The 25,140-nt window shown below is 40.7% G+C and overlaps 2 protein-coding genes across 3 annotated transcripts; one reads left to right on the top strand and one right to left on the bottom strand.

Annotated features, from left to right (window-relative positions):
* The first annotated feature begins 635 nt into the window (after positions 1–635).
* Positions 636–20,049, top strand: braf (B-Raf proto-oncogene, serine/threonine kinase). Of its 2 annotated transcripts, XM_010796923.1 has the most exons (20): positions 636–916; positions 3,283–3,384; positions 3,473–3,760; positions 4,499–4,602; positions 5,086–5,188; positions 5,294–5,442; positions 6,115–6,234; positions 6,314–6,464; positions 7,063–7,102; positions 8,926–9,045; positions 10,828–10,964; positions 11,047–11,164; positions 11,851–11,935; positions 12,885–13,061; positions 13,144–13,190; positions 13,744–13,862; positions 13,950–14,081; positions 14,244–14,378; positions 14,688–14,841; positions 15,897–20,049. In XM_010796923.1, the coding sequence occupies exons 1-20, from the start codon at positions 767–769 to the stop codon at positions 15,917–15,919; spliced, it is 2,454 nt and encodes an 817-aa protein (XP_010795225.1). In that variant the 5' UTR covers positions 636–766; the 3' UTR covers positions 15,920–20,049. The 2 variants fall into 2 exon arrangements, with proteins under 2 accessions (XP_010795225.1, XP_010795226.1); XM_010796924.1 differs by lacking the exon at positions 8,926–9,045.
* Positions 20,050–23,475: 3,426 nt separating this feature from the next.
* LOC104967465 (serine palmitoyltransferase 2-like) lies at positions 23,476–25,134 on the bottom strand. The gene is made up of 2 exons (XM_010796928.1): positions 24,899–25,134; positions 23,476–23,731 (listed from the first exon to the last, which is right to left on the bottom strand). The coding sequence occupies exons 1-2, from the start codon at positions 25,000–25,002 to the stop codon at positions 23,476–23,478; spliced, it is 360 nt and encodes a 119-aa protein (XP_010795230.1). The 5' UTR covers positions 25,003–25,134.
* Positions 25,135–25,140: the final 6 nt, after the last annotated feature.

Raw genomic sequence — 25,140 nt, 5'->3', positions numbered from 1 at the left:
AGTATGAAAGTCATTAAATGATATCCTTTAACAGCTAGCTGCAAAATTAAAATTAGACAGAAATTAATGCCTCACTATCCAGTGATATCATTATTTAAAAATATGAGTACTTCTTCCACCACTGGTAATGAATAGTGTGTAGGAATACTTTGTTACAAGTATAAGTCAAAATGTTACTCAAGTGAAAGCACAAAAGTATTATCATCAAAATATACTTAAAGTACCAAAAGTAAAAGCACTTATTATGCAAATTAGTCAATTTCAGAATCATGTTGATATGTTTTGATTATAATTAGTGATGCATTAAAGTGTTGTAAATGCTAGTAAAGCTGGTAAAGGTGAAGCTAGTTTTAATGACTTTGTATACTGCAGGGTAGCTTGTGAATTTACTCCAGGTATATCCAGGTATATAAGTGTTATTTAAATGTAAATGTTAAATGTTGATTATATTTCACAATATATTAATCCAAATATGTAAAGTAACTAAAGGTACAAAATAAATATAGTGGAGTAAGTGAGAAGCATCAAATGGAAGTACAAATATCTCAGAATTGTTACTTCCCACCTCTGACCATTGGTAAGAAATTATAAAATATTTGTTTGCCAAGTCAACTGTAGTAGTGTTGGGCTACCCATGCAGTCCAGAGGCTCGAAGCCCCGTCCTGTGCTCTGTCTCCCCCTCCTGTCTCTCTGTCTCCCCCTCCTGTCCTCAGCACCAGCCTGCGTTTCCCTCTATTATTTTCCACTCAGTTCCTCGCAGTTTAAAATGGCGGCGTTGAGCAGCGCCGAGTCCCCACCGCCCGTCTTTAACGGAGACTCTGCGGAGCCGGGCAGGGAGCCGGGCCTGGAGGAGCTGGGTGCCGGTCTGGCCTCCTCCTGTACGGAGGGGATCCCCGGAGGTCCGCAGGATGAGGAGGTAAGCGCTCCAGCGGCGGGGTAGCGGCTCTGAGCTGGGGAATGGGGCACGGGCTCGGAGCGGAGGTAATTGGATGTAAATCTTCAGGAAACACCGGCTGTAACATGGCTCGTGGGGGATGCAGTGCAGGGGGGAAAACGATGTGCGATATATGAACCACTAATTTGAGCACTATGCTTTCACAGCTTCCGAGAAAATGCGACATATTAATGTGAGCAGGAGGTTTCATTCGGCGGAGCCTGTGTTTATTTCGGGCCTGCTTTATTCCACTCGCTCCTGGCTCCGTCTTCCAGGCTCACTGCAGCTGTAGCCTGGTGCGCCAACACAGCACACACACACCGCTATTGACGCAATAAAGATACGCAATTACACTGCTACTAATGCCTTTTTATTGGATTCTAATGCGGCCAAAGTTTGCATCACAAATCCTCTGAGGTCCTTTACCTCAATGTGGTGGTGGTGATGATGGTGATAATGATGAGGATGATGATGATGATGGAGGGGGAGGAGGAGGAGGAGGAGGTGGTGGTGGAGGAGGAGGCTACCTCAAGTCGTGCTTGTGTTTTTTTTTTTCTAGGTGTAATTTAGCTACACATGCTACTTTTATTTATATTACAGGCTTTACAATCACCGCCCCCAGGTATACACACACACACACGCGCGCACACGCACACGCACACGCACAGGCGGAACCACCAGTCAAGCTGTGACCTCATCATTTGATACACAGTGACCATGTAGCCTAGCCTGATATCTTGTTCCAGTCAGCAGGTCAGAGGCCTCACTGATGGACCATGACCGACATCACATTAGCAGAATACTAACAGTCACATTTAGCATCATTTGCAAAAGTTTGTATATAATGATAATTTAGCATCATTTGCAAAAGTTTGTATATAATGATATCTTAAATAACGTAATGTCAGATGTCCTAAAATAAATAAAAACAGAAGGAAATGCAGTATCGAAACAGTCAATTTGAATCTGTGAGCTTACTTATGTGGCCCCCTTTTAACGGTCCTAAAAATCACATCAGCTGTAATTCTTTTAAATATGTCTGACTGTGGCATAGTCTAAAACATTGAATACAAATGCTGCACATACACATTTAAATGGAACTCAAGTGATACTCCCCAAGCAAGCACATGCAAACACGCTGCACAAAACGCAACAAATAACCCAATTTTTCCTGCCTGGTAAATAGCTACATTTTCTTTAGCACCCCCAGTTTCTCAAACTTGTGTGATCTAACCTGAGGTAACTCTGATTACATCATTATGTCATCATCAGGTTTTTTTCTTTCTCTGACTTAATTAACAAAACCCTTACTGAGCCACAGTTGTGTTGACATACACATTGCATGGCTCTTTGACATAACCAAAACTGCCAAAACTTCTATTACACTGAATATTGAAAGCCATTTTCCTTTAGTCCTAGGAACTAAACTCTAGAAAAATATGAAATTAACAATATCTATATTTTCTTAATTAATAACAACAATTATTTAACAGGGCAGGAGCAGATCAGAAAAGATGACAATTTTTTACAAAAATTTGACCAATTTACTAATCAGATTCCCTCTTTTATCTATTTAGTTACAGTAAAACATATACTTTCAAACAACAGCAATTATTCAAGTTTCTCGCCAAAAGCTACTGCTTTCATGATGACTCTGAAGTGTCAGAAAATCCAAAAGAATATGGTCTTATATTTACTTTAATATATGGCTTTACGTCGTTGTTCTTGCTCATATGGAAAGCATCAAAAACAAAAACCAGTTCATAGTTCTCTGATTAGTTTGAATTGCATGCCTCTGGCTTTTGATTTCCATACTTAGTAAAGTCTAGTTAGTCAATCTGTTTTTCCATCAAATCAAACAAACAAACAGTGTCATGTATGAGACAAAACTGTCATGCTAACGGCTAACAGCTAACAGCTAGCTGCGGAGCTACCTCAGCTTCCTCTCTTGTTTCATTTATCAGGTCCTATTATGGGTCATATTATAGAGTATGCTCTGGACCTGCTTTATGTAAAATGTGTCAAGAGATATGTTCTGTGTGCTAAATAAAAAAAACAATACATTGGGTAGATGGATCGGTCCATAAAGGATCTCACCAAATCATCAACGTCTACTTCCTGTTTACCTGTTGGACTCAAGTTGTGAAAGCTCTTATTGGTCCAGGTACAACGTCTAGTTTGCCATTGATTTCGACCACGTCATTGCAATAATTGACTACCGTCCAATGTGACACAGTGACCATTTCAAATGATGTACAGAAGTGTCTGCTTTGGCATAAGGTCACACATAATTTGAACAGTTACTGAAGGATATGAATCTAAACATTGTTTGGTCTCTTTCCTCACAGATCTGGAATATCAAACAGATGATAAAGTTGACACAAGAACACTTAGAGGCCCTTCTGGACAAGTTTGGGGGTGAACACAATCCTCCTTCCATATATCTCGAGGTAAGACGAGTTAATGAATGCAGTACATCTTGTAAGTGTCACTTCAGGTATGGAGGTTGTTCAATCTGTGGTGTGTGGTCTCTGTCAGGCCTATGAGGAGTACACCAGTAAACTGGACGCCCTACAGCAGAGGGAGCAGCAGCTGCTGGAGGCCATGGGCAACGGGACAGACTTATCCTGCTCTCCTGAACCCATGCCATCCCTTCTGGAGGTCACCATGGGAGGTTGTGGGGTCACAGGGGGGGCTCAGGCCTATCCCTCGGCCCCCAACACCTTGGCTGTCCTGCAGACGCCCTTCGACCCCAGCAGAGCAAACCCCCGCTCCCCCCAGAAGCCCATCGTCAGGGTCTTCCTGCCAAACAAACAGAGAACAGTGGTACGTCGGATTTCGTATGTGGATTTGAAAAATTAGTTTTGTGCAAGATTATTTGAAGCCAAAACAACATTTATTTTTTATTTGAATATAAGTTAGTGTTGGTTTAAATGGTCTTAATCTATCTTAAACAAAGACCTCTGAAAACAGAAAATGATATAGCTGACCCTTTTGTTCTTTTTTATATTATTTATTTTCTTTTTGGTGATGTAAAGACACAAATAGATGCTAATCCCCGTTTACCAAATGTATTCCTCTCCAACCATTTTTAAAGAAATTCATGGCTAGCTTTGGCCGTGTGTGTCTATCTGTGTCAAAAGCCTCCTACACTGATGTCCTGTTGTGTTTAATACACACACATGAATAAGAAAGTCATTTTGTACTGAGCACAGCCCAGGTGTTTTTGGGGGAATCATTTTATTATTGATGTTGTTCAGGCTAGAGAAATCAAAGTTAACATCTGTAAAGTATAGGTTCACTGGGTCAAGGAGTATATATGCTGGAGTTTTGGAGCTGAGTAGCCCTGCATGTTCCAACATTAGTTTTATTGTCTAAGCTTTTTGTCTCTTTGCAGGTTTGTGATTAAGGCTAAATAAGTGAGTTTGGCAGGCTGCTACCAGTATAAATGGAAGAAGAAACATTTCCACGCCACCTTTGCAGTCAAAGTTTTAGACTTGGTGTGTTTGGCTCCTCCTTTGCTCTACCATGTCAATTCGGTGAGTTCTGTTGTGTTGTGTTCAGGTGCCGGCCCGCTGTGGGATGACTGTGAGAGACTCGCTGAAGAAAGCTCTGATGATGCGAGGCCTCATCCCAGAGTGCTGTGCGGTCTACAGGGTGCAGGACGGGTAAGTGTGCAGCTAACTCATAATCTATTTAAAACTGTCACCCTGGAATGGTTGCCGTTTTCGATGACTACTCTATAAATTGGTCTTTCTAAATACAACATAATTTACTACTATATACACATTCTTGATTGGATTTGGATCATGTCCGTTATACTTCCTTTTTTTTTGGCCAGTGTCAGAAATATAGACACAGCAGCAGCATGCTTCAAAAGGCTTTTTTTGGAGATTGATTGACAAAAAAGCAAACATGTACCATACCTTAACTTGCAGACAAACATATTTCCCCAGCAATTATTATATTTAGACTCTGATATCAATGGATTTAAAGGAAATGTGTCTTGTGTTATAACTACAAAGACACCAGAGCTGCTGAGGTCAACCGGTTTTCTGCTAGAAACCGTCATGGTTATATTTGCGTACATTTCAATACGCTGCAGTGTGAGGTACAGACCTTCACCCTCATATCTCCACTTCCTGTTTCAGAGAGAACAAGCCCATTGGCTGGGACACAGACATCTCCTGGCTGACAGGAGAGGAGTTACATGTAGAAGTGTTGGAGAATGTGCCGCTCACCACACATAACTTTGTAAGTACTGTTGGTTGTAAATGTCAGATCATTACTCCAATATTATCTACTGAATAATCTAATCCGTATTACTGTGCTGATTCTGATTCTGTGTTTGATTGACAGGTCAGGAAGACCTTCTTCACGCTGGCCTTCTGTGACTTCTGTAGAAAGCTGCTGTTCCAGGGTTTCCGCTGTCAGACCTGTGGCTATAAGTTCCACCAGCGGTGCAGCACTGAGGTCCCCCTCATGTGTGTCAACTACGACCAACTAGAGTAAGTCCCACACACGGGGGGGGGCATGAGGCAGCAACCAGATTGAGAGCAAACTTGATGTACTATGTAGTGCTTCAGGCCACTGTCGGCCCAAACATTTTGATTGTCTATATATTAGCTCAGGTTAAACAGGAAAAGGACAGCATTTATAATGTGGTTTTCCAGCATTGCGATCCTTCAAAGCGCTTTACATATACAACTCAGCATTCATACAGAGACAGGGGCTGCCATACATGATGCCACACGCTCAATGAAACTAACTCATTTTTTAACTAAATGATACTCTCAACAAGGCAGACCATTGAATTTTCAAAATAAACCGCAAAAATGGCACAACATTTCGTATTTATTCAGCGTCGCCAAACCATACTATGATCTTGTTATTAAGTGACAGGTAGTCAGTATTAAGGAATTGTTAAAAATACCACGTTTTTTCACTTCATTACATTAAATTACATGTCATTTGTTAGATGCTTTTATCCAAAGCAACTTACATACATTCAGTACTGTGGACAATCCCCACAGGAGCAATTTGGGGTGAAGTGTCTTGCCCAGGGACACAACGACACTTCCTAAAAATATCTTCACTGCATGTAAAGACGCTGGCTTGTGATGGGTGTTTATCCAAAAACGTACAAAATAAAGGACTCTCCCCTGATGTGTGTTCCGCAGCTTGTTGCTAGTGTCCAAGTTCTTCGAGCATCACCCGTTCACCCAGGAGGACGTCTGCTCCGAGGGCACCACCCCCGTGTCTGAGGCCTGTCCGTCACTTCCCCCATCTGACTCCACCGGGTGAGTCCTCCACCTCCACATCAGTCATTCTCCTTCACATGTGCTACTGCAGCATTTCAACAACATTGGTTTTTTCCAGGTCGATATGCCACTCCCCGTCCAAGTCCATACCCATCCCTCCCAGTTTCCGGCCCAGCGAGGAGGACCACCGCAACCAGTTTGGCCAGCGGGACCGCTCGTCCTCAGCCCCCAACGTCCATATCAACACCATCGAGCCTGTCAACATCGACGTGAGTCTGCTCCCAATTCAACTCTTCTCAACCATTTACTATGAATTGAGCTAGCCAACTCAAAGCTGCATTATATTTTAGCAGCTGTTATTTCTGATACTTTTGGCAAGTGACTGGGTTCGCACATATTCATCACAACAACAACAACAACAACAACAACCAGATCATCCTCAAAAAATCCCTTTGACTTGTGTCACCGGTTCTTTAAAGGTGATGCCAGTGAAAACTGAATATTTTCTTTCCAAAAGCAGTCAATAAATAAAAATTTGGTTTATTGTGCAAAATGGGAAATGTAGCTTTTAGAAGTTGATAGCCCTACTTTGTGTTGTGTCACACTCGTTTTAACACGAGCTTGATGGAAGTTCTTAAAGTAGAAGAATAAAAAAAACTTGCGTAATACATTTTGGCCCATTCAAATTGGGAATGTCCATGTGAAGTCGGTTTTAGGTCAATTCACATTCAGTTTAAACACACATCTCTAGTACTTGCATTTATTCTGAAAAAACACCTCAAGCTGCTACATTTCCTGTGATAATAGTTCAAGGGACAACAATGCAGTACAATACATGTTGTTATTAATTTCCCTTCTTTTTTTCAGGACCTGATTCGAGATCAGTGCTTGCCAAGGTCGGATGGAGGTAAGGATCACAGTAGGAGACTTCTGTGCATTTTTTCCCACCATCCCGCGTCTGCGTGCTCTTGTTCTTTTGTGTGTGTGTGTGTGTTTGCGCGTGTGTGAAGTTCAGACCCAATAATTTGTGTCTGTTCTGTTTTAGTTATCGGCCAGTGAGAGCGGTAGCTGGAGGGCACACATGTTTACTCAGATCTGTGGGTCAGGGTTTCAGCAGACCTCCTTATTATTTTTTTAGTCTTACTTTGAGCTCCTGATACAAGGGAGGAATTTACATAGCTGATCAATTGTTAAACTAAATGAAAGGTTCAGGGAAATAAATTGTTTATCTAGAAATCAATAGCAGGTTGTATTCTTTGGGATGTAAAAATTATTGATATTTGTCGTTCAGAAACGGTACTTAAAAGTCCTTGAAAATAGTCTCTGCCTAGGTTGTATAATCCCCAAAATGTGGTATTCAATAATACAAAAGATCCTAGAAATGTTTCAATCCCAATATGAATCCACATTGAAATATCTATAATGGCATACAACTGTGGCACACAGATTTCATTTAACAATTTGTTTAAGTAAATGCAGTAGTCCAACTATCTAGGGTACTAACTAAGGTTATTATACATATCGTCACTTAGTAGCAGAAGTCACTATTTGAAGATATCCTTCTAACAGATAACTTGCAATTTTTTAATTAATGCACGTTACTGATTGTGTAAACAATGATTAGACAAGCAACATTTGACATCACCAGCCAAGGCATTAGTTGTCTGCTAGATCAATCAGCATCTGAAATATACTACATCTAACAACCATTTTAAACATGTTAGTTGGTGGGTGAAGCTACAAATGAGTTTTGAATTTTCAGTTTGTGTATGGATTAAACCAAAAAGATAAAAGGTCGAATTGAGTGATCTTAGAAGTCTGTTTCCTGAATTTAGACAGAGCCAGGCTAACTGTTTCCCCTGCCTCCAGTCTTTATGCTAAGCTAGGCTAACCACATGTTCTCAACAACAACAACAACGCAAATAAGATCCTTCTCATCTCACTTCAGGAAAGAAAACAAAAAGGACTATTTCCTGTTTCCAAAATGTTGACAATTAAGTGTTTTACATATATATTTAAGTAAAATGTAGTAAAAGATATATACTTTAAGTAAAAGTATAGTGTGGTGTGAGGACGTTCCATCCCTTAGATCAGGGGTGTCAAACTCAAATACACAGTGGGCCAACATTTAAAAATGGGTACTAGTCGAGGGTCGGACTGGTTCAATGTTTATTGCAAAACTTATTGAAATTAACTTATTGCACATATTAAACCTGGAACTAACAAAGCTTAAATTATTGCCTATAAAAACAACATTAAACATTAAATAATCAGTTGCATTAATTTCTTATGGCTCTATCTGCAAAGTCATTTCTTATGATTACATTTTTCCACAGGCCAACAACAGCTTCAAAGAAAAAGGCAAACAGGCCCTGTTGTTGCAAGAAACAAAGTACAGAAGGAAACATCCATGTAAACTCAGTTTGCTGCTCTGTGATGCTAGTTCAAGCCAGATACTTGGCATCTCATCTTGGGTGCAAGCTCATCAATGTTTGGGGTCAGGCTCTGAGCTGAGGAAGGTGTGCGTGCAATATACTGGCGGGCCAGATCTAATAGTAATTAGAAATTATCCTGCGGGCCGAAATTAAATCCACCAAGGGCCTGATTTGGCCCCCGTGCCTTGAGTTTGACCCATGTGCCTTAGATGTAACCATGGTTAGTTGTTAGTGAGAGGTGAGAGGGGCAGGGTGAGTAGCAGTGATGGTCTGTCTGTTTCTCTTTGCCCTGCAGCCCCCCCGACCTACCCCGCCCGCTGCTTGAGGAAGCACCGAACACGGACCTCAAGCCCCCTCCTATACTCCTACCCCAATGACATAGTGTTTGATTTTGAGCCCGAGCCTGTTTTCCGAGGTAGTTAGGCCTCTGTGTGTTACTGTGTCCTCCACCCTCCTCCGCCCCCCATACCACTACCTTCCAACTCCCTACACACCAACCCCATCCACTGTTTGTGCCCCGCCTCTATCTCTCTTTTCCCCTTTATGTCCTCTCTCTACATACCTGACAGGTTACACAGATATCTTACAGCCACTCTGATCACACACTCTTTAGTGCAGGGGTTCCCAAAGTGGGGGTCGCGAAATGATTACAAAATAAAAATGGAAAAAAGAATTATAATTTTTTTTTTAAATTATTATTACTAATAACGTTTGCATAGACATTTTCAGGGGCGGACTAGCCATCTGTATAATTTCCCCGCAACGAGGCTCTGTTTCTCAAACTTTACAAACAAATTAATTCACGAGCACAACCCCCCCCCGTCGACAGGGGGTCGCCAGTCTCTGGCACTGTTATTTTGGGGGTTGCGGGCTGAAAAGTTTGGAAACCCCTGTGGATGGTGGCTTCACTGGGGAAATGCTCCCTTGATCAAGTCATGTTAATCGAATAACCAATCACTAATTATTTAGCTCTGTTTCATGACAGCACACTAGTACAAATTCATGCTTCATTCAAAATGCATCAAAATAGTTTTAATAATGACACACACATATGACTGCATTTGTTTGGCTGGCTGCTTTATTTAAAAAAGATCATGTTCATCGTGACTTCAGTTATTTAAAGGGTAAAAACAAATAATATTCCTATGCTTATCTCAAGTGAATCTACATTCTGCTGAAGACATAGTTTTAATGAAAACTCCTGACAGTGTCCATTTGACTAAATAATTGTGTCATCCCAAAATAGGGCTCTATTTCTTACATCGTTCTTTTGTTGTTAAAGTAGCTGGAGACTGCAGACAAGTCACAAACTTCAGATGGTGTCTAACTTTCATGGGCGTGAATTCTTGAAACAATTTCATATTGCACAAAATAATTTAAATTGCTTAAACATTATTTAAGGCAACAAGCTTTAAGTAACTCTTGACTAGCTATCATATCATTCTTATTACTTTACAATACATTACGTGCATGTACCTATCATTTATTTGACAGCTGTACATTTTCTATGTAGGTTGTACTTGAATGAACTTACTATTGTTTTTAGTAGATACTAAAATCAAGTTGGGATCAAGTTAAATGGTTAAATGAATTCTCCTTTTTGGTTGTTCTCAAACTCAACAAATCAGTGTCGGTCAACTATAGCTTAGTACATTTTCATCCAACGATTGACGTAAAGTAGCCTGCTAAATTGATGAATAGAGGTAAAAATGTCCTTTCTCTAAATGATTAAATGTTGCATTAATACTGACATTAGAACTGAGCATATCATTTGAAATAAATGATAATCATTTGTTTGTGTTCTATGCTAACTGAGGCCTTTTGATCTTATTGTAAATAGTTTATCATTTGTGTTAGAACATTTAATGTAAAATACAGTTTAAAATCGTGCTCCTCTTTAATTAAAATCATAAAATCCTGTGCTTTGCAAAACCATTAACTGCCATTCAACCAAGCACCCCCCAACGTCTCCTCTGCATGTGTACACACACACACACACACACACACACACACACACACACACACACACACACACACACACACACACACACACACACACACACACACACAGAGAGAAGCCTCAATCCCCACTTGCCCAAATCTCCTCTCTGTTCCTTTATCCTCCCTTTTGACCGACCCACCTTACCTCTGTTCTTTTATTTTTCCCTTCTTCTTCTCCTCCCCGATCCCACTCCAGGCTCCACCGCAGGGCTGTCGGCCACGCCCCCCGCCTCTTTACCCGGCTCTCTGACCAATGTCAAGATTGCACAGAAGTCGCCGTGCCAACAGAGGGAGCGCAAGTCGTCGTCGTCGTCCGAGGACCGCAATAAAATGGTGAGGAGCTGTGGAGGATAGTGAGGGTTTAATACAGTTGGTTGTGTGTGTGCTTGTGCTGACTGAGTGCCCTGTGGAACAGAAAACTCTGGGGAGGAGGGACTCCAGCGACGACTGGGAGATCCCCGAGGGTCAGATCACTCTGGGGCAGAGGATAGGCTCCGGCTCCTTTGGAACCGTCTACAAGGGAAAGTGGCATGGTAAGACCAAAGCTATACTCTCTTAAATCAGGAGCATTGAATCACACAAGTCTTCTAGTCATCTAATCACTCTGTTGTAATAATAAAAAAAAAAATCTGCATTGCCATTAAAAACAAATGTAGTTTATTATTAGTCAATCAAAAATACACCGTCAAGTACTCACTAGAAGTTATCTGTTGTTTCTTCCTTTTATTATTATTATTATTTACGTTCGCAGAAAACATACTAACTGAGCTTTGGAAAATATATACTATATGTGAGTTATGTCTTCAGGGTTAGAAAATAATGAGAAATAAATGTTTGGTTTGAGTCTAAATGGATTTTGGTTGACAAATGTTGATTTAAATCCTTTAGAATTGATAAAAATAGCATGTTTAATGCAACACTTTGTCACTACCTTTTATTGGTCTGAATATAAGACCAACGTTTATTTTTTTCCACAACTGTACCAGTATGAAATGTGTGTAAAAAAAAAAAATGATGATTCCCATGAAGCCTTTTAAAACGTGACTAGGTTTTTTTTATTAATTAGAGGTTTAAATATCTGTAAAAATACATTTTAAGGTGGTTTTACATTTTTAGTAGGTCCAAGCAGTCGGTAACAACTTCTAACATTGTAGTGTTTGTTAAACATCTTTTTAAACAACTTATTGTTTAGACTGACGTTTTCCCTGTCTCCTCTCAGGTGACGTGGCAGTGAAGATGTTGAACGTCACCGCACCCACACCACAACAGCTTCAGGCCTTCAAGAATGAAGTGGGAGTCCTCAGGTAACTTCTGCCCCCGACCCTATATCTGTTTACTTTGCTCCTTTAGGGGACACATACAGTTTATTTTACCTTTTCAAAGACAAGAGGAACATGGTCAGAGGCAGGTTGCGCCAAACATTGCTAAGCGACCCTTAAAGTCAGGCGTATTTAAAAAAAAAGTTGTATTAAAATGTTGACAGCAGTGTTTGTGGCTCTGCTTTGTTCTGCTCTGTGTGGTTGACATGAGATCACAGGACATTAAAGGTGGGGTAGGTAATTCACTTCAGAAACACTTTTTGTTATATTCCATGGAATGCTCTTAACATCCCAATAGCAATGAATAAATTAAATGCTTTGACAATAAATATATACAAATATTTCATCTGTGGAAGCCGTGGCGCTGTAAAAAGCAAGTCCTATTATCTGCCTCGGCCCGCGGCAAATAATTGGATGGCCTATCTGCCACCTGTGCACAAACTTATCTAGTGCCCTCATTGGTCATGTTCCTGTGTGTTGGAGGAGGGGCTCTGTAAGGAAGTCTGAAGGAAGGGGCAGATTTCTTTTTCGGTTGTGTACTTTCAAATTCTAGCGCACTCGAGCTGGTTTCTCCATTCTTACCTACCCTACCTTTAAGGATAACAGCAGAGGTGCTTATAAAATGAATACAGATGATGAAAATATCTGGCTAACAATACACCCGCACAAAAAATAAATCAACTTCTCCATATTTGCAGAGGACTGATCTTTACGGTAGTTATGATATTTGTCGGCTTTGATTGGTTGTTCCTCATCACATGGGGACCCCAAAAGTGAAACTACTTTAGAGTGTGCTTGAATCGCGCCATATGTGCAGCCCCTTATACTGCTCTTTAATTTAATATTACATTACGGATTTTATCACCCTAAAGGACAAAGATATTAGAAAGTGCAGCGGTTCTGTATTTTCACCCACTTCGTGTGTTTGCTCTAGGAAAACGCGTCATGTGAACATCCTGCTGTTCATGGGCTACACCACCAAGCCTCAGCTGGCCATCGTGGCCCAGTGGTGCGAAGGCTCCAGTCTGTACCACCACCTGCACATCATCGAGACCAAATTCGAGATGATCAAGCTGATCGACATCGCCCGGCAGACCGCTCAGGGCATGGAGTGAGTTCCCCTTGAAGAAAATACCAAAGCATTCAGATTGAACCATGTGTGTAGTCGCTCTAATAACCCTTTTCCTCCTCAGTTACCTGCACGCCAAATCAATCATCCACAGAGATCTGAAGAGCAACAGTATCCTTTCCCTCATTTGTCATCAGGCAGAGGTCTGTCTGTCCAAATAAAAAAATAAAAATGGAGGTTATAAGTTGGGTTTTGGACAAGGAGTGATACAAACATTTTACGCCAGGTGATCTAATATTCCAGTCATCCCAAGAATTTCAGTCGGGGAAGAGCATTGGGGCTTCCAGACAAAATCTAAAAGTCTAACTTGTCGAGAAACGCAGCTTAGCCGTGGCCAATCGTATCGAGCGATAAGACCAGGAGATGCACACCGTATGGGAACAGTTCATAGAAATAGCATTATAGCATTCCACTGTAAGGTTTTGGACATCTGGTTTGGGTTCTGGATTGCATATGAGAGCAAATGTTTGTAGAATAAAAGACCTAAAAACAAGGGAGTGTAACGGTATATTTCTCATATAGTCTCTCTGCACTCTGCTGCCGAACAACTTGTGCTAATCACCACATTGAATTTTTAAGGACTTTGGCATTTCGAGGAAGTCTTACACTTTCAAGAGCTTAAAGTAGAAGAAGGGTGTGTGTCCTTAACCTCCTCTCCTCCCAGATATTTTCCTCCACGAGGATCTGACGGTGAAGATTGGGGACTTTGGTCTGGCTACAGTCAAGTCCCGTTGGAGTGGCTCCCACCAGTTTGAACAGCTGTCCGGCTCCATTCTGTGGATGGTCAGTGTCCGAACTCTACCATCGACCCTTGACTAAGTTTTAACTGTTGGATCTTTTGTTATAAAACCAACCTGTGCTCTCTCTCAGGCTCCAGAGGTGATCCGGCTGCAGGACAAGAATCCCTACAGCTTCCAGTCAGACGTTTACGCTTTCGGCGTTGTGCTGTACGAGCTCATGTCCGGAGCGCTGCCCTATTCCAACATCAACAACAGAGACCAGGTCCGAGGACATTTCACACAGACACTAACTCTATCACATTTGTACAGTTTATATGTTTGAGTCAGAATGCAGCTTAGTAGCTCCCTGCTTACATTAGTACCAACACCCCAGTTTACAATTCAAATAAAATATTATAATGAGTGATATATTCTCTTCCCGTAGATCATATTTATGGTGGGTCGAGGTTACCTGTCCCCTGACCTCAGCAAGGTGCGCAGCAACTGTCCAAAAGCCATGAAGAGACTGATGGCTGACTGCCTGAAGAAGAAGAGAGAGGAGCGACCTCTCTTCCCTCAGGTGGGACACGAATAACTACTTCTGTTTCATTAGGAGTCAATCTATACATATCATTTACTAGATTAAGGTCATTTTGTGCTGAACAAATGTCAGGTTTCTTTTTTTTTTTTACCTCAATTGCAACCAAAACAGGATTTAAAAAAAAAAAAGAAAAAAGTTTAAAACTGATTTTGATTTGCATTATAGTCTTTACCAGCAGATGGCCCCAGAGGTCTACAAGAGGATAAGAGCAGTGTGCTCCGAACACATCACTCTTAAACGTTAGTGGTTCAGTAGTACTGACGGTCTCTTTAATGTGTGTTCTTTTAGACCTTGGCGTCCATCGAGCTGCTCGCACGTTCATTACCCAAAATCCACCGCAGCGCCTCAGAGCCTTCGCTAAACCGGGCCGGCTTCCAGACGGAGGACTTCAGCTTGTACGCCTGCGCCTCCCCCAAAACCCCCATCCAGGCCGTCGGCTATGGTGAGCACACACACACACACACACACACACACACACACACACACACACACACACACACACACACACACACACACACCCCACACACACTTTGGATGGGTTATCCGCATTGTAAATTGTTGCCTTCTTTAGAGTTATTGGTAATTCAAGATTAATTATCAAATTAACTGTGGTACATAAGATAAACACACACACACACACACACACACACACACACACACACACACACACACACACACACACCAGCTTCAGTGATTCAGTGCATTCACTTGATGTATGGGTAAATTGATTACTTATCGTTGAGTTGATTTAGAACTAAACTACTTAAATGTAGGAAGACTTTTCTGAATCAATTGTAAATGTTATCAGATTTGACTCTTATTTAAAGAAAAGACTCGCTCCTAGCTTTGTGAAGCAGATATTTTTGTGGTGTAAATATTTGCATATTTTTTATAGTTAAAACGTTTTTCCTCATGTTTTCCTTTCCCATCAATGTCAATGTTGGTTTTCTTTTTCTCCTAGTAATTTGTATCTAATAAATGAATAGCACTTGCTTCTGCTTTGCCATTTATTTAACTATTTTTTGAGCTACAGGAAGAGAAACTCAACCCTTCCTGCTTATATCTCAGATTCAAAGTACATCATAAACCTCAGGGTTATGTCCTTTAAGCTGCTGTAAGGCTTTAAATGTAAAACAAGAAGCTTCTAAATATAAAGTAAAGAGTTGAAGTGATTGTGGTCCAAATGCTTATTTTTTGGCTTTAACCTCTTGGCAATAACAGAAACAGAGGAGATAAAACTGTAGATTAACTTCTTGACACTTATTTATGCTTTGAGCACAGCTTCTCTTAGGCCCTTGAAACCAGAATCAATTTGAAAAGAGGTGCCTCAGCACAGGCAGTATGAGAAAAATAAAGGCCTATTAAAAATGAAAGTATGTGAATATGTCACGGTAGAGGAACAAAAAACGAATATGAACCTGAAAATGAGCTTAATAGGGTTGTTCTGCTGCTTTTGTAATGTTTCACTAATCTTCTCTTCTCTTTGTTACTTTTCAGGGGAGTTCTCGGCATTTAAGTAATTGCTGCAGATCCCATCAGTCCATCCCTCGTCACTTCTCAAAAAGTCTCGTGTCCATGCGGTGGAATCATTCATTACTGAAAAAAAACGGAAAAAATGTGTCTCAATGAATGTGCTTTTTTCTTCCTCTGTCAACCTGGAGAAGGCAAGCCTCACTGGAGTCCTTTTTTTTTTTTTTTTTTTAAAACAAAAAAGCTGTCCAGCAGGCAAACGGCCACAGCGACAGACAAAACTGAATTAGGGAAAAAAACAAAAATCACATGAAAAGAAAGGAAAAACACAAAGATGTGCGGTTCTGAGGAGAAGACGGCAGACTCCACAGATGCCTGCTGGAGGGGCAAAGATGAAGGGAACAGGAAGTGGGGACGGCGGTAGGAGAAGTCGAGGCTTAGGGCGCCCCTCGTCCAATCATTTCCTGGACTGCTCTTTGAGCGCCGGCGGAAGAAGAGGCTTCCCGTCCGTCGGTGGAGATGTGATGAGGCCAGGTGTTAAAACATGCCGAGACGAGCTGAATCTCAGCAGGCGAAGGAATCTGACTTGAAATATGGATTTATCTTTTAATTCTTTCACATTTTTAGCTAGCAGAAATGCTGAGCTTTTTTTTGTTTTTTTTGAAGGAATGGTAGCTATTTTAGAAATCCCTCCTGTCACGCAGCACAGGCTTTTCCTTTATATTTGTGGGCAGACCAAATTCTGCAAAATACACATTTGAACAAATTCAACACCAGTTCATTTTCCTTCAAAGATTTCAAATGTGTAGATTTCTGGTAGACGGAAGTCGTTCTTCAGGAGGGAAAATGCTCGTTTGTTTGTTCTGAAAGCTACAGCATTGTAACGTTAATTGGCCTTTTTAGGTGAGATTGAGCCACTCCTCCTTTTCAAAGGTTTTCACGTGAAAGCAACAGAAGTGGTTCGACCCGCAGATTTCCAAGAGAAAGCAAAGGAGCTGTACACAGGGAGGAAAAAAATACAGATGTGTTTGGTGAAAGCTATACAAGAGGGGTTTATATTAGGTTGGACAAGTCTGAGCTGAGCTAGTGCCCAGCGTTTACACTGTGTGTACAGTAAGTTGTTACACAGCATCTTTACAGCTACGCTTTTCCCTTTTGGCTTATCATGTTTTTTTCCACAACTTTTTTTTTTTGTAAAACCCAAGTGCATGTAGTGTCATTGTTTCTTTTTCATGTGGCTTTAATATTGCACTCAAATGTGGACCTTACTTGCTTTCCGCTGCTGACTAACCTGCTGAAAGGACTGGTGATCCTCTGGAGAGTCATGAAGAAAAATCTGATTTTAATCACACCGTTTTACTTTCTCTACACACGTGCACCTGTACTCTTTCATTCCAGCGTGTGTTAAGGGTTGTAGGTGTTGTTACAGGTTATTTTGATTTTGTTATCGTCAATGTTTGCCTTTTTCTGTACAGGCAGGCCTGCAGATATTTACTTATTTATGTTTTATTGATTTATTTTCGCTTTATTTGAAGCTATTAGTCTTTCTTTTCGACGCTTGTTTTAGTCTTTGTGACTCGTGTACTTGCACTTTGTAGAGATGGATTGAAGCAAATGAGCGACTTGCCTTTTTTCGTTTTGATTTTGTTTTTATCGAAGAAAAAATTGTGACATACAGAGCTGATGACCCAAAACGAAACGTCCAATGCATGAGCCATCTGCAGGGGCTGACCTGTGAATTATTTTGCTTGAAAAGGCTCAGTTGTCATCTATGACTTTATATTAAAAGAAAAAGCCTCCGGCAGCCGAGTATGTCGCCATAGCTACAAGGAGACTGCTGCTCTGATAAATTGTGGAGGTAGAGCACACAGCTAGAGCATCTATCCAAGCACTGGGGGACTTCTCATTCATCGAGGATATTTTTCATGCCGTCCTTTACCTGCCCACAGCCATGTTATTAACGGTTTTGTTGCCTCCCTTTTATGGACATTTATTACATTTATTTACATTTATTGTCCCTTCTCTGTGCGTTCAGGAAAGAAAAAGAACTGCAGAGATTTAACCTAACCTAGCACAAAGACTGGAAGCAGTAGGAAAGTGCTAGCCTTGACCCAGAACAATATTATTCCCTCCAATGATTTTTACTGTGTAGCTCATTAAATAATTTAGAAGCATGTTGAAAATACAAACCACTAAGACATGTTTTATGGCATTTTAAACTAGGCCAGGTAGTGATTAACAAAATGTCAGCCACCTGTTTTTGTTCCACACTTCAAAAATGATTAAGAAAATTAGCTACCATCCAGTCAGTTTGTATTTTTAACATTCCGCAAATTAATAATTTGATGAGCAGCTCAGTGTTCTCAAACAAGTATCTCTGGACTGGATACGACCCGGGTTAAGACGGGAGACAAAGCATGAATAGCCAAACACAAATCTGCGTTAAGCCTGATGATGCCTACTGGTGAAAGGAAGTTAGTTAATTTCAAATGGCTATTGGATGGTCTTTGGTCCGACATGATGTCACTATGAAGATACTGGTGGTTGCAGAGCATTAAGGGTTGGTCAAAGGCTTGAAAGTAATGTCCTAGGTTTATTCGACTTTAGTCTTATCAGAGTGGTGCAGTGGCCACATTTTGCAGGCCGACTAAAAGGATCCCTTGACTATAATCAATGGGATTTTTCCATTCGATTGCGGAACATTTTGGGGGACCTCCACATTCTATCAATACTTTTAATTTTTTTTTAAAGCGTTAAGTTACAACAGGCAGAAGTAAAAATAACCAATGTCAGGCTATAAAGGGACTACATGATGGTCATATGACTCATGGTCAACACTGCTAAGCTAAAGGGAAACTGCTCGTTTGTCATGAGGATGTTTATTAGCCTCTTTAAGTCACCTTTTAGCAACTGCTGTTTTATGACACAAATAAGCTTTGGACATTCACCATTGGGGTTTATTGATGTATTTTATGTCCCAGAACAAAATGTATTAACCGTAGACCATATTTCAGGCATCAAACCAAAAACTCATTAAAAAAAAATATTGACTTCGAGACGAGAGGAAGCGGAAGTATTTAAATGTTAACTAATTTCCAGATTTTAAGACTCATTCCTGCACCACTCTTGTTTATAGTTTTGGTCATAATTGTGGTCAAGTTTATTGCTGAGATCTGGTTGACCTATACTTGACTCCTGCGTTGGGGTTTGACTGACATATAGAAACTATGAAGGCAGTTTATTAAGTATTACATATCACCCGGTCATGTAACACCTCTGAAACAATGTAGAAACATGAGTTGAAATGTTACGGAAGATTTGAGCTTGTTTGGGTTGTGAGGGAGAATTTGAGTAGATATGATTAATACATTTGACTGGTACACACAGAAAAGGAGGAAGTTGTGTGGCGAAGGAGATCATTGAAGACTCAAGGCTAGGAATATACCAGATTTCTTCTTTTAGTTTTGTTTCGAGCAAGCATTTCTAGGACTTCCTGTCAATGTCCATATAGTCATACAGTTCATTCCTAACCTCAGAAATAGATGTTGACAATACAGGCTCAACTTTACTTGCTTGTTCTAGAGCGTTTGATCTTGGCAATTACCGTTAGGTCAAAAATGAACTGTCGGCCTCACACACGCTTTTGTCCTCTTCAACAGGAAGTGTGCTGTATTTATTTTCTGTAGAGATCATTACTTTCTATGATAATATCACCACAGATGTGTCTGCTGAACCTTTATAGAATCAATAAGTGTACACACTGAGCTCCATCACTAAGGCTCTCCACATAATGCTCCGCCTCCTCATCCAAGACTTCCCGTTCTTGAATTTCGTCTTACTTCTTGAACATTCCCTCCCTCTTCTCCTTGCCTGCACCTTAAACCCATTGATTCCTTTCAATTGAGAACTATCATGAAAAGCTTAATGTTTTTTTTCACCTGTAAATAGTTGTACAAAGGAAATACTGTCAGTTTGCTAGGAGGCATGGAGACTACCAATGTAACAAATTATAAAATGTTCAAAATAAAGACACGGAAAGAGACATTTTGATAGGCAGACTTCTGAGAAAAAAACGGATGAGTGTAAAAATATTTAAGGCTGTATCATAAGAAGAAAGAGCTTAATGTATTTGTTGTGAATATGAAAAACTGATATATTAAAGAAGTGCATGAAAACTGTAGTTGGGTTCAAGTGTCGTTTGTATGGTGATGTGTTGTTGGTTTCATGTTGAGGTGTGTTTTTCCACTGAAATATTTTCCTTCCACATGGTGGCAGCATGTAACACTGTAATGTGCCCAGAAACGTGCTTCTGTAAGGAGAACACATTTAAACTATACACTCAAATGTAAAAATAGATGTTAAATGATTTTCTGTTCTATTACAAGCCTCCTAAAATTATCATGACTTTCCATCTCAATTCCCTTTGAAACCCAGCATTTTCCCCAATTCGACAAAACCTTTTCAACAGTGCATTAAATATCAGTGTAATAAAAGGGTCAAAACATTTATATGCAATACTGTAGGACAGTAGCACATTCACGATATCGAGTGTAATTGAGTTCATTCCTACATTTTAATGACTGATTAAGTCTATGCGTGTGCCACATAAAACATGATCAAGCACTGGCTTTTTCTCCTTGAGGCCAAGAGAAGCCCTGTTTTTTCAGAGCTTAATTATAATTTTAACCCCAAAAAACTAAATGTAGGTTATTTTTCTGTTCTCTGTGTCGGTGAATGTGTGGTGAATCGCAGTATTGCATTCACTGTAGACGGACGCAAGGAAGCCATGCGTAATTGGCATGCCCAGGTGAAATCCAATCGGGTGAAATACAAATTAAGGGGTTGACCTATCAGATGAGACGTCATGCCTTTCTGTAATTAGACTGCCAAGGTGACCCACCTGGCCTTTTACTTTCCACCAATCAAATCGCATAAATGCCCGTAGTGACGCAGTTAGCAAGGAACAACACTAGCAGGAACAGTTAGTGAGGGTACAGATTTTAAGTTTTTTTTTTTCATTTCTGAAATTCCCACTTCAACACTCATTTAAATCAGATGAGAGGCCAACTCACAGACTACCAGAGCTTCTACAGAGTGGAAATAAAGGACATATTCCGACTTTCGAAAAAGATGTCTGCGCAGTGGCTAGCTGGTAGCTCAAATGTTTCTAGCCAAAAATATCCATTGACTCAAATGTTGTGGAGGACCCATAGGCTTTTGGAAAACTTTACCGCATGGTTATTGACTACTTCGCCACCATGAAAGAAAGGAAAATGGCCTTCCTCTACACAAGAGGTGAGTGAAATAAACATCTTCTCTCTCTGGTACTAACTAACTGAACTGCCTGTTAGCTATGTGTGTCCTTCTAAGCTAATATGAGAGAGCAGGACTGCTGTGTGTGTTAGAGAGGGAGGGAAGGAGCAATTAAAAGTTTTTAAATGCATACATTAAAAAGATGTGTGTTTGCGCGTGCTTGAGTGCGTGTAATAACCTCTGTTTGACAAGCGTTTATTAATACAGATGTAGTGCAGTGGGGGTAGTGTTACAGGCTTGGCCTCTCACAGCAGCCGCAAGGGGTTGTGGTTTTTTTTGGAGTCTGTGTGTGATGGGAACTCCGGCTCTTCTTGGTGAGCCGGATCATTTGGCTCGGCTCACCAAGAAGAGCCGGCTCTTTCGGCTCCCAAACGGCTCTTCAGTTTACCACATTATACCTTTTATAATTAAATCAAATGTAGCCCTGTTTTGATGTGTATAGGCCTATGTGTACATATATATCACTTAAATTAATCAATACATCCTTTGTACTGAAGTATTCAAAAGTAAAAATTACATGTTTAATATAAATGATTTGCTGTGGCCAAATGTTTTCATTGCATTTACAGACCCTTGTAACTCTCTGATACCACCCAATGAATGCACTGACTTGCTTGTAGAACCACGCTACACAAAGCAGATAGCAACACCTATAAAAACTTAAGCATAGACATTTAAAAAAAAAAAGGGACAGCTACTGTATTGACATTTTAAAATTGTATTTAAAGAAAAAGCCCTAACAAAACAGCAGGGCTCTATTTCAGTATTGACTAAAGAAAACAAGACAGCAACAGCTGACATCAAATCTTTGCTAAGCCTAAAGATAATCATAAATAAATAACATAGTGGAAATAAATATATTGCAATGCTCAAACGACAGCATCCAACAGTCTCTAATCCTTTGATATTACATGTCACTGCATTCATGCAGTGACATGTAATATCAGGGAAATTAAGGGTCGTTCGCGGCCGACACATCACTACTAATGACTCATATAACTCAATAATGCCATCCAGGTTTTGAGTAAAGGGTTAATGAATATACTCCTTCACGCAAGGTTGAAGTGAATTAGAAGGAGCTTAAAGTGTATTTATTTTTGGTTCTCTCATAAAATAGCTCTAACATGACTGTTTTCCAGAAAACATCTGCAGAGTCTTTTGTCGGTCAACCCGAATTCACTTAATGTAGGATTCGGGTTATTTCACCGCAACAACAAATACGTCAAATCTAAAGGCTCTCTTTTCCTGCCTGCCTCTTTCAGGGGTTTACTACAGCCAGCTGTCAAACCAGGCAGAGTGTTCTTACTTCAAACATTATCATGCTTGTTAAAAGTCATCCTGTTAAATCTGGAGCGCAGTTCCGACGCTTGCCACAAGAAGGGGCTGGCCCTCTGCCAGCTTTACCTTCTTATTATGGCAGAGCAGGGCTGAGCCAACATAAGGCAGGAAGGGTCCCTCTCTGAATACCTAATTCAAGCAACATGGCCGTTTCCTCTGTTGCTTTCTAATCAACTGCCACAAAACCAGTGCGGTTATGTACTAAAGTGTAGTTTTTAATGGAGTCAAAAGGAATTAAAAAGGCCTGGAGTCACAGCCTGGGGAACATTTGTTGGACACATGAGAGCTACGAGAGAGGTGGGGTGTGATGGAGTCCCACACATCCTTAAAATCAGACCTGTGTGAAATAATATTTCACAACACATAGCAATAAATGATGTGTTTGAAACTGATTCCGAACCAAATGTTGTTCATTTACACAGACAGAGGTTGAAACAATGTAAGGAACCTATCAGAACAATTATTGAACTTTCTAAGATAAGCATTTTATTAAAAGCCGTTGAATCATTTCAGTGTGATTAATCCCACCTACACACTGTATTTTTTTTAATGTATCTTACCCAGGAGGAATCTTTTTGCAAAGCGACCAGGCTCTTTTCTGCCTGAGTGGCGAACCAACAGGTGCATGAATATGGATGTCACTGAAAACTGTGATGATGAATATTTATTTTATGTATCTAAATCTAAATGAGTCTTTTGAAATGTTGCCTTGTGTTTCTGTTTTTATCTTGTTTTATGTAAAGCACAACAATGCCTTTCCCTTCCTTCTCTCTCCTCATGTTTTGATTCAGCCAGCATTCTGTGGGAAAACTAAAAAGAACATTTGGTGACAAATGTACCTTTATAATAAGATAAGATAACACTTTTCATCGCAGTTGGGAAATTCAGCAATACAAGGAAAATAAAGTATAGAAGAAAAATTGGGGAACAAAAAAAATCTCAGGTATAAAATTATTCAAATAAAAAAGATAAGATAAAAATCCATAGCAACCTTCTTCCCTGCGATGTAGCCTCCAGCCGCCCCGAAGCTCTTGGTGAAGGTGCCCATCATCACGTCCACATCGGCTGGGTTCACATTGAACAGCTCGGTCACGCCCCTCCCTGTTGGCCCCACCGCCCCGATACTGTGGGCCTCGTCCACGAACAGATACGCTTTATACTTCTTCTTCAGAGCGATGATCTCAGGAAGTCGCACCAATGAGCCCTCCATGCTGATAACACGAGAATCAAACAAGGAACACACTAACACACACATTTCATCAATTATAAACATCACTCTTAAAGTGATTGGATTTGAAAGGGATGAGGATCTGAGCCCGACCCCTTTTTATCCGCTGCAGAGCATCTGTGCATCTGTAAAGGCATGTTACATAACTTGACATGCTCCAATCTTTTAAGAATCTTCCGGCTGGCCTCTTTCACTTTACTCCCACCTCTTTTCCTCCCCTCTGATGCAATCCGTTTAAGGCTACAAACAGACAGCATGAGCGAGTGTACGGCAGGAGAAAATAGAGCAATCCCAGACCTGCTATCCTTGCCATGGCTCAGGACGTCTGCGGCCCAAATGACACAAGACAGGGTTTCACCGGGGCCCATGTGGACATCAAAGGCAGGGCTAGGATATAGCTGAGCATGCTTACTCTTTATCTGAGCCTTTTGATGTTAAAGGGAGGCGATAGATGGAGCATTAGTTCTTTCAGGCGCCATTTCTTTAAGCCCGACAAAATACATTATTGCCAGATAAAGCCGGTCTGATTACATTATTCAGTGTCTCTCAAATTACCAGGTGTGTTGTGAAACTAAAATATTTAAATTAACGCAGACTGGTGGCTATGTTCAAGGATAAAAGCACAAAGAATTTGTTGTGTCTTTAGGTAATGGGGCTGAAATGTGGAACCTGATTCAGAGATAAAAGAGGGGAGAAGAAAATAAAAATGGCAGTGATAAACAGTTGGAGCTGGGGGTGTAGCCAAGTCAATCTCTCTGACTCCATTTGGCCTTGATTGTGAGCTAATGAGCAGATGGAGAGGGTCACCATGACTCAGGGTAGCTCACTGCCGGGAGAGACACACGATACCTTTCTCTTCTCTCTAGTAATGAAACGGTAACCAACCATAGACACACACACATGCACCAACACACTCTCTATTATTCAAGGTTAGAGAGGGAAGCAATTTGAAAAAGAGAACATTACAAGGACTGCTAAACACAGGATGAAAGCTCTCATTAGAACTTAAGATTTCTACCTGTGCAAAACTCTGCTTAAGACCACCTGGAAATCCATACTAAAGAAGATGGATACAACAGTTCTACTGATGTAAGATATGCGTCTGTTAGAGAGCGATTACACTAATGTGTGTGTTGTTTAGATGACCGACCTATAGATGCCCTCCACCATGATGAGGATCTTTTTCCAGGGCCTGTGCGTCCGAGGCTGCCCCGAACAAACCGCCTCTCTGAGCAGCTTCTCCAGACTGTGCATGTCTGACACACACACACACACACACACACACACACACACACACACACACACACACACACACACACACACACACACACACACACACACACACACACACACACACACAATGGATGTCTCTAATACATATGTAAAGACACA

The sequence above is a fragment of the Notothenia coriiceps genome, unplaced genomic scaffold (genome assembly GCF_000735185.1).
Source record: "Notothenia coriiceps isolate Sejong01 unplaced genomic scaffold, NC01 NC01_scaffold00037335, whole genome shotgun sequence".
Lineage (NCBI taxonomy): Eukaryota > Metazoa > Chordata > Actinopteri > Perciformes > Nototheniidae > Notothenia > Notothenia coriiceps.
The sequence above is the reverse complement of the archived record's forward strand: the minus strand, read 5'-3'. Positions and strand labels throughout refer to the sequence as shown.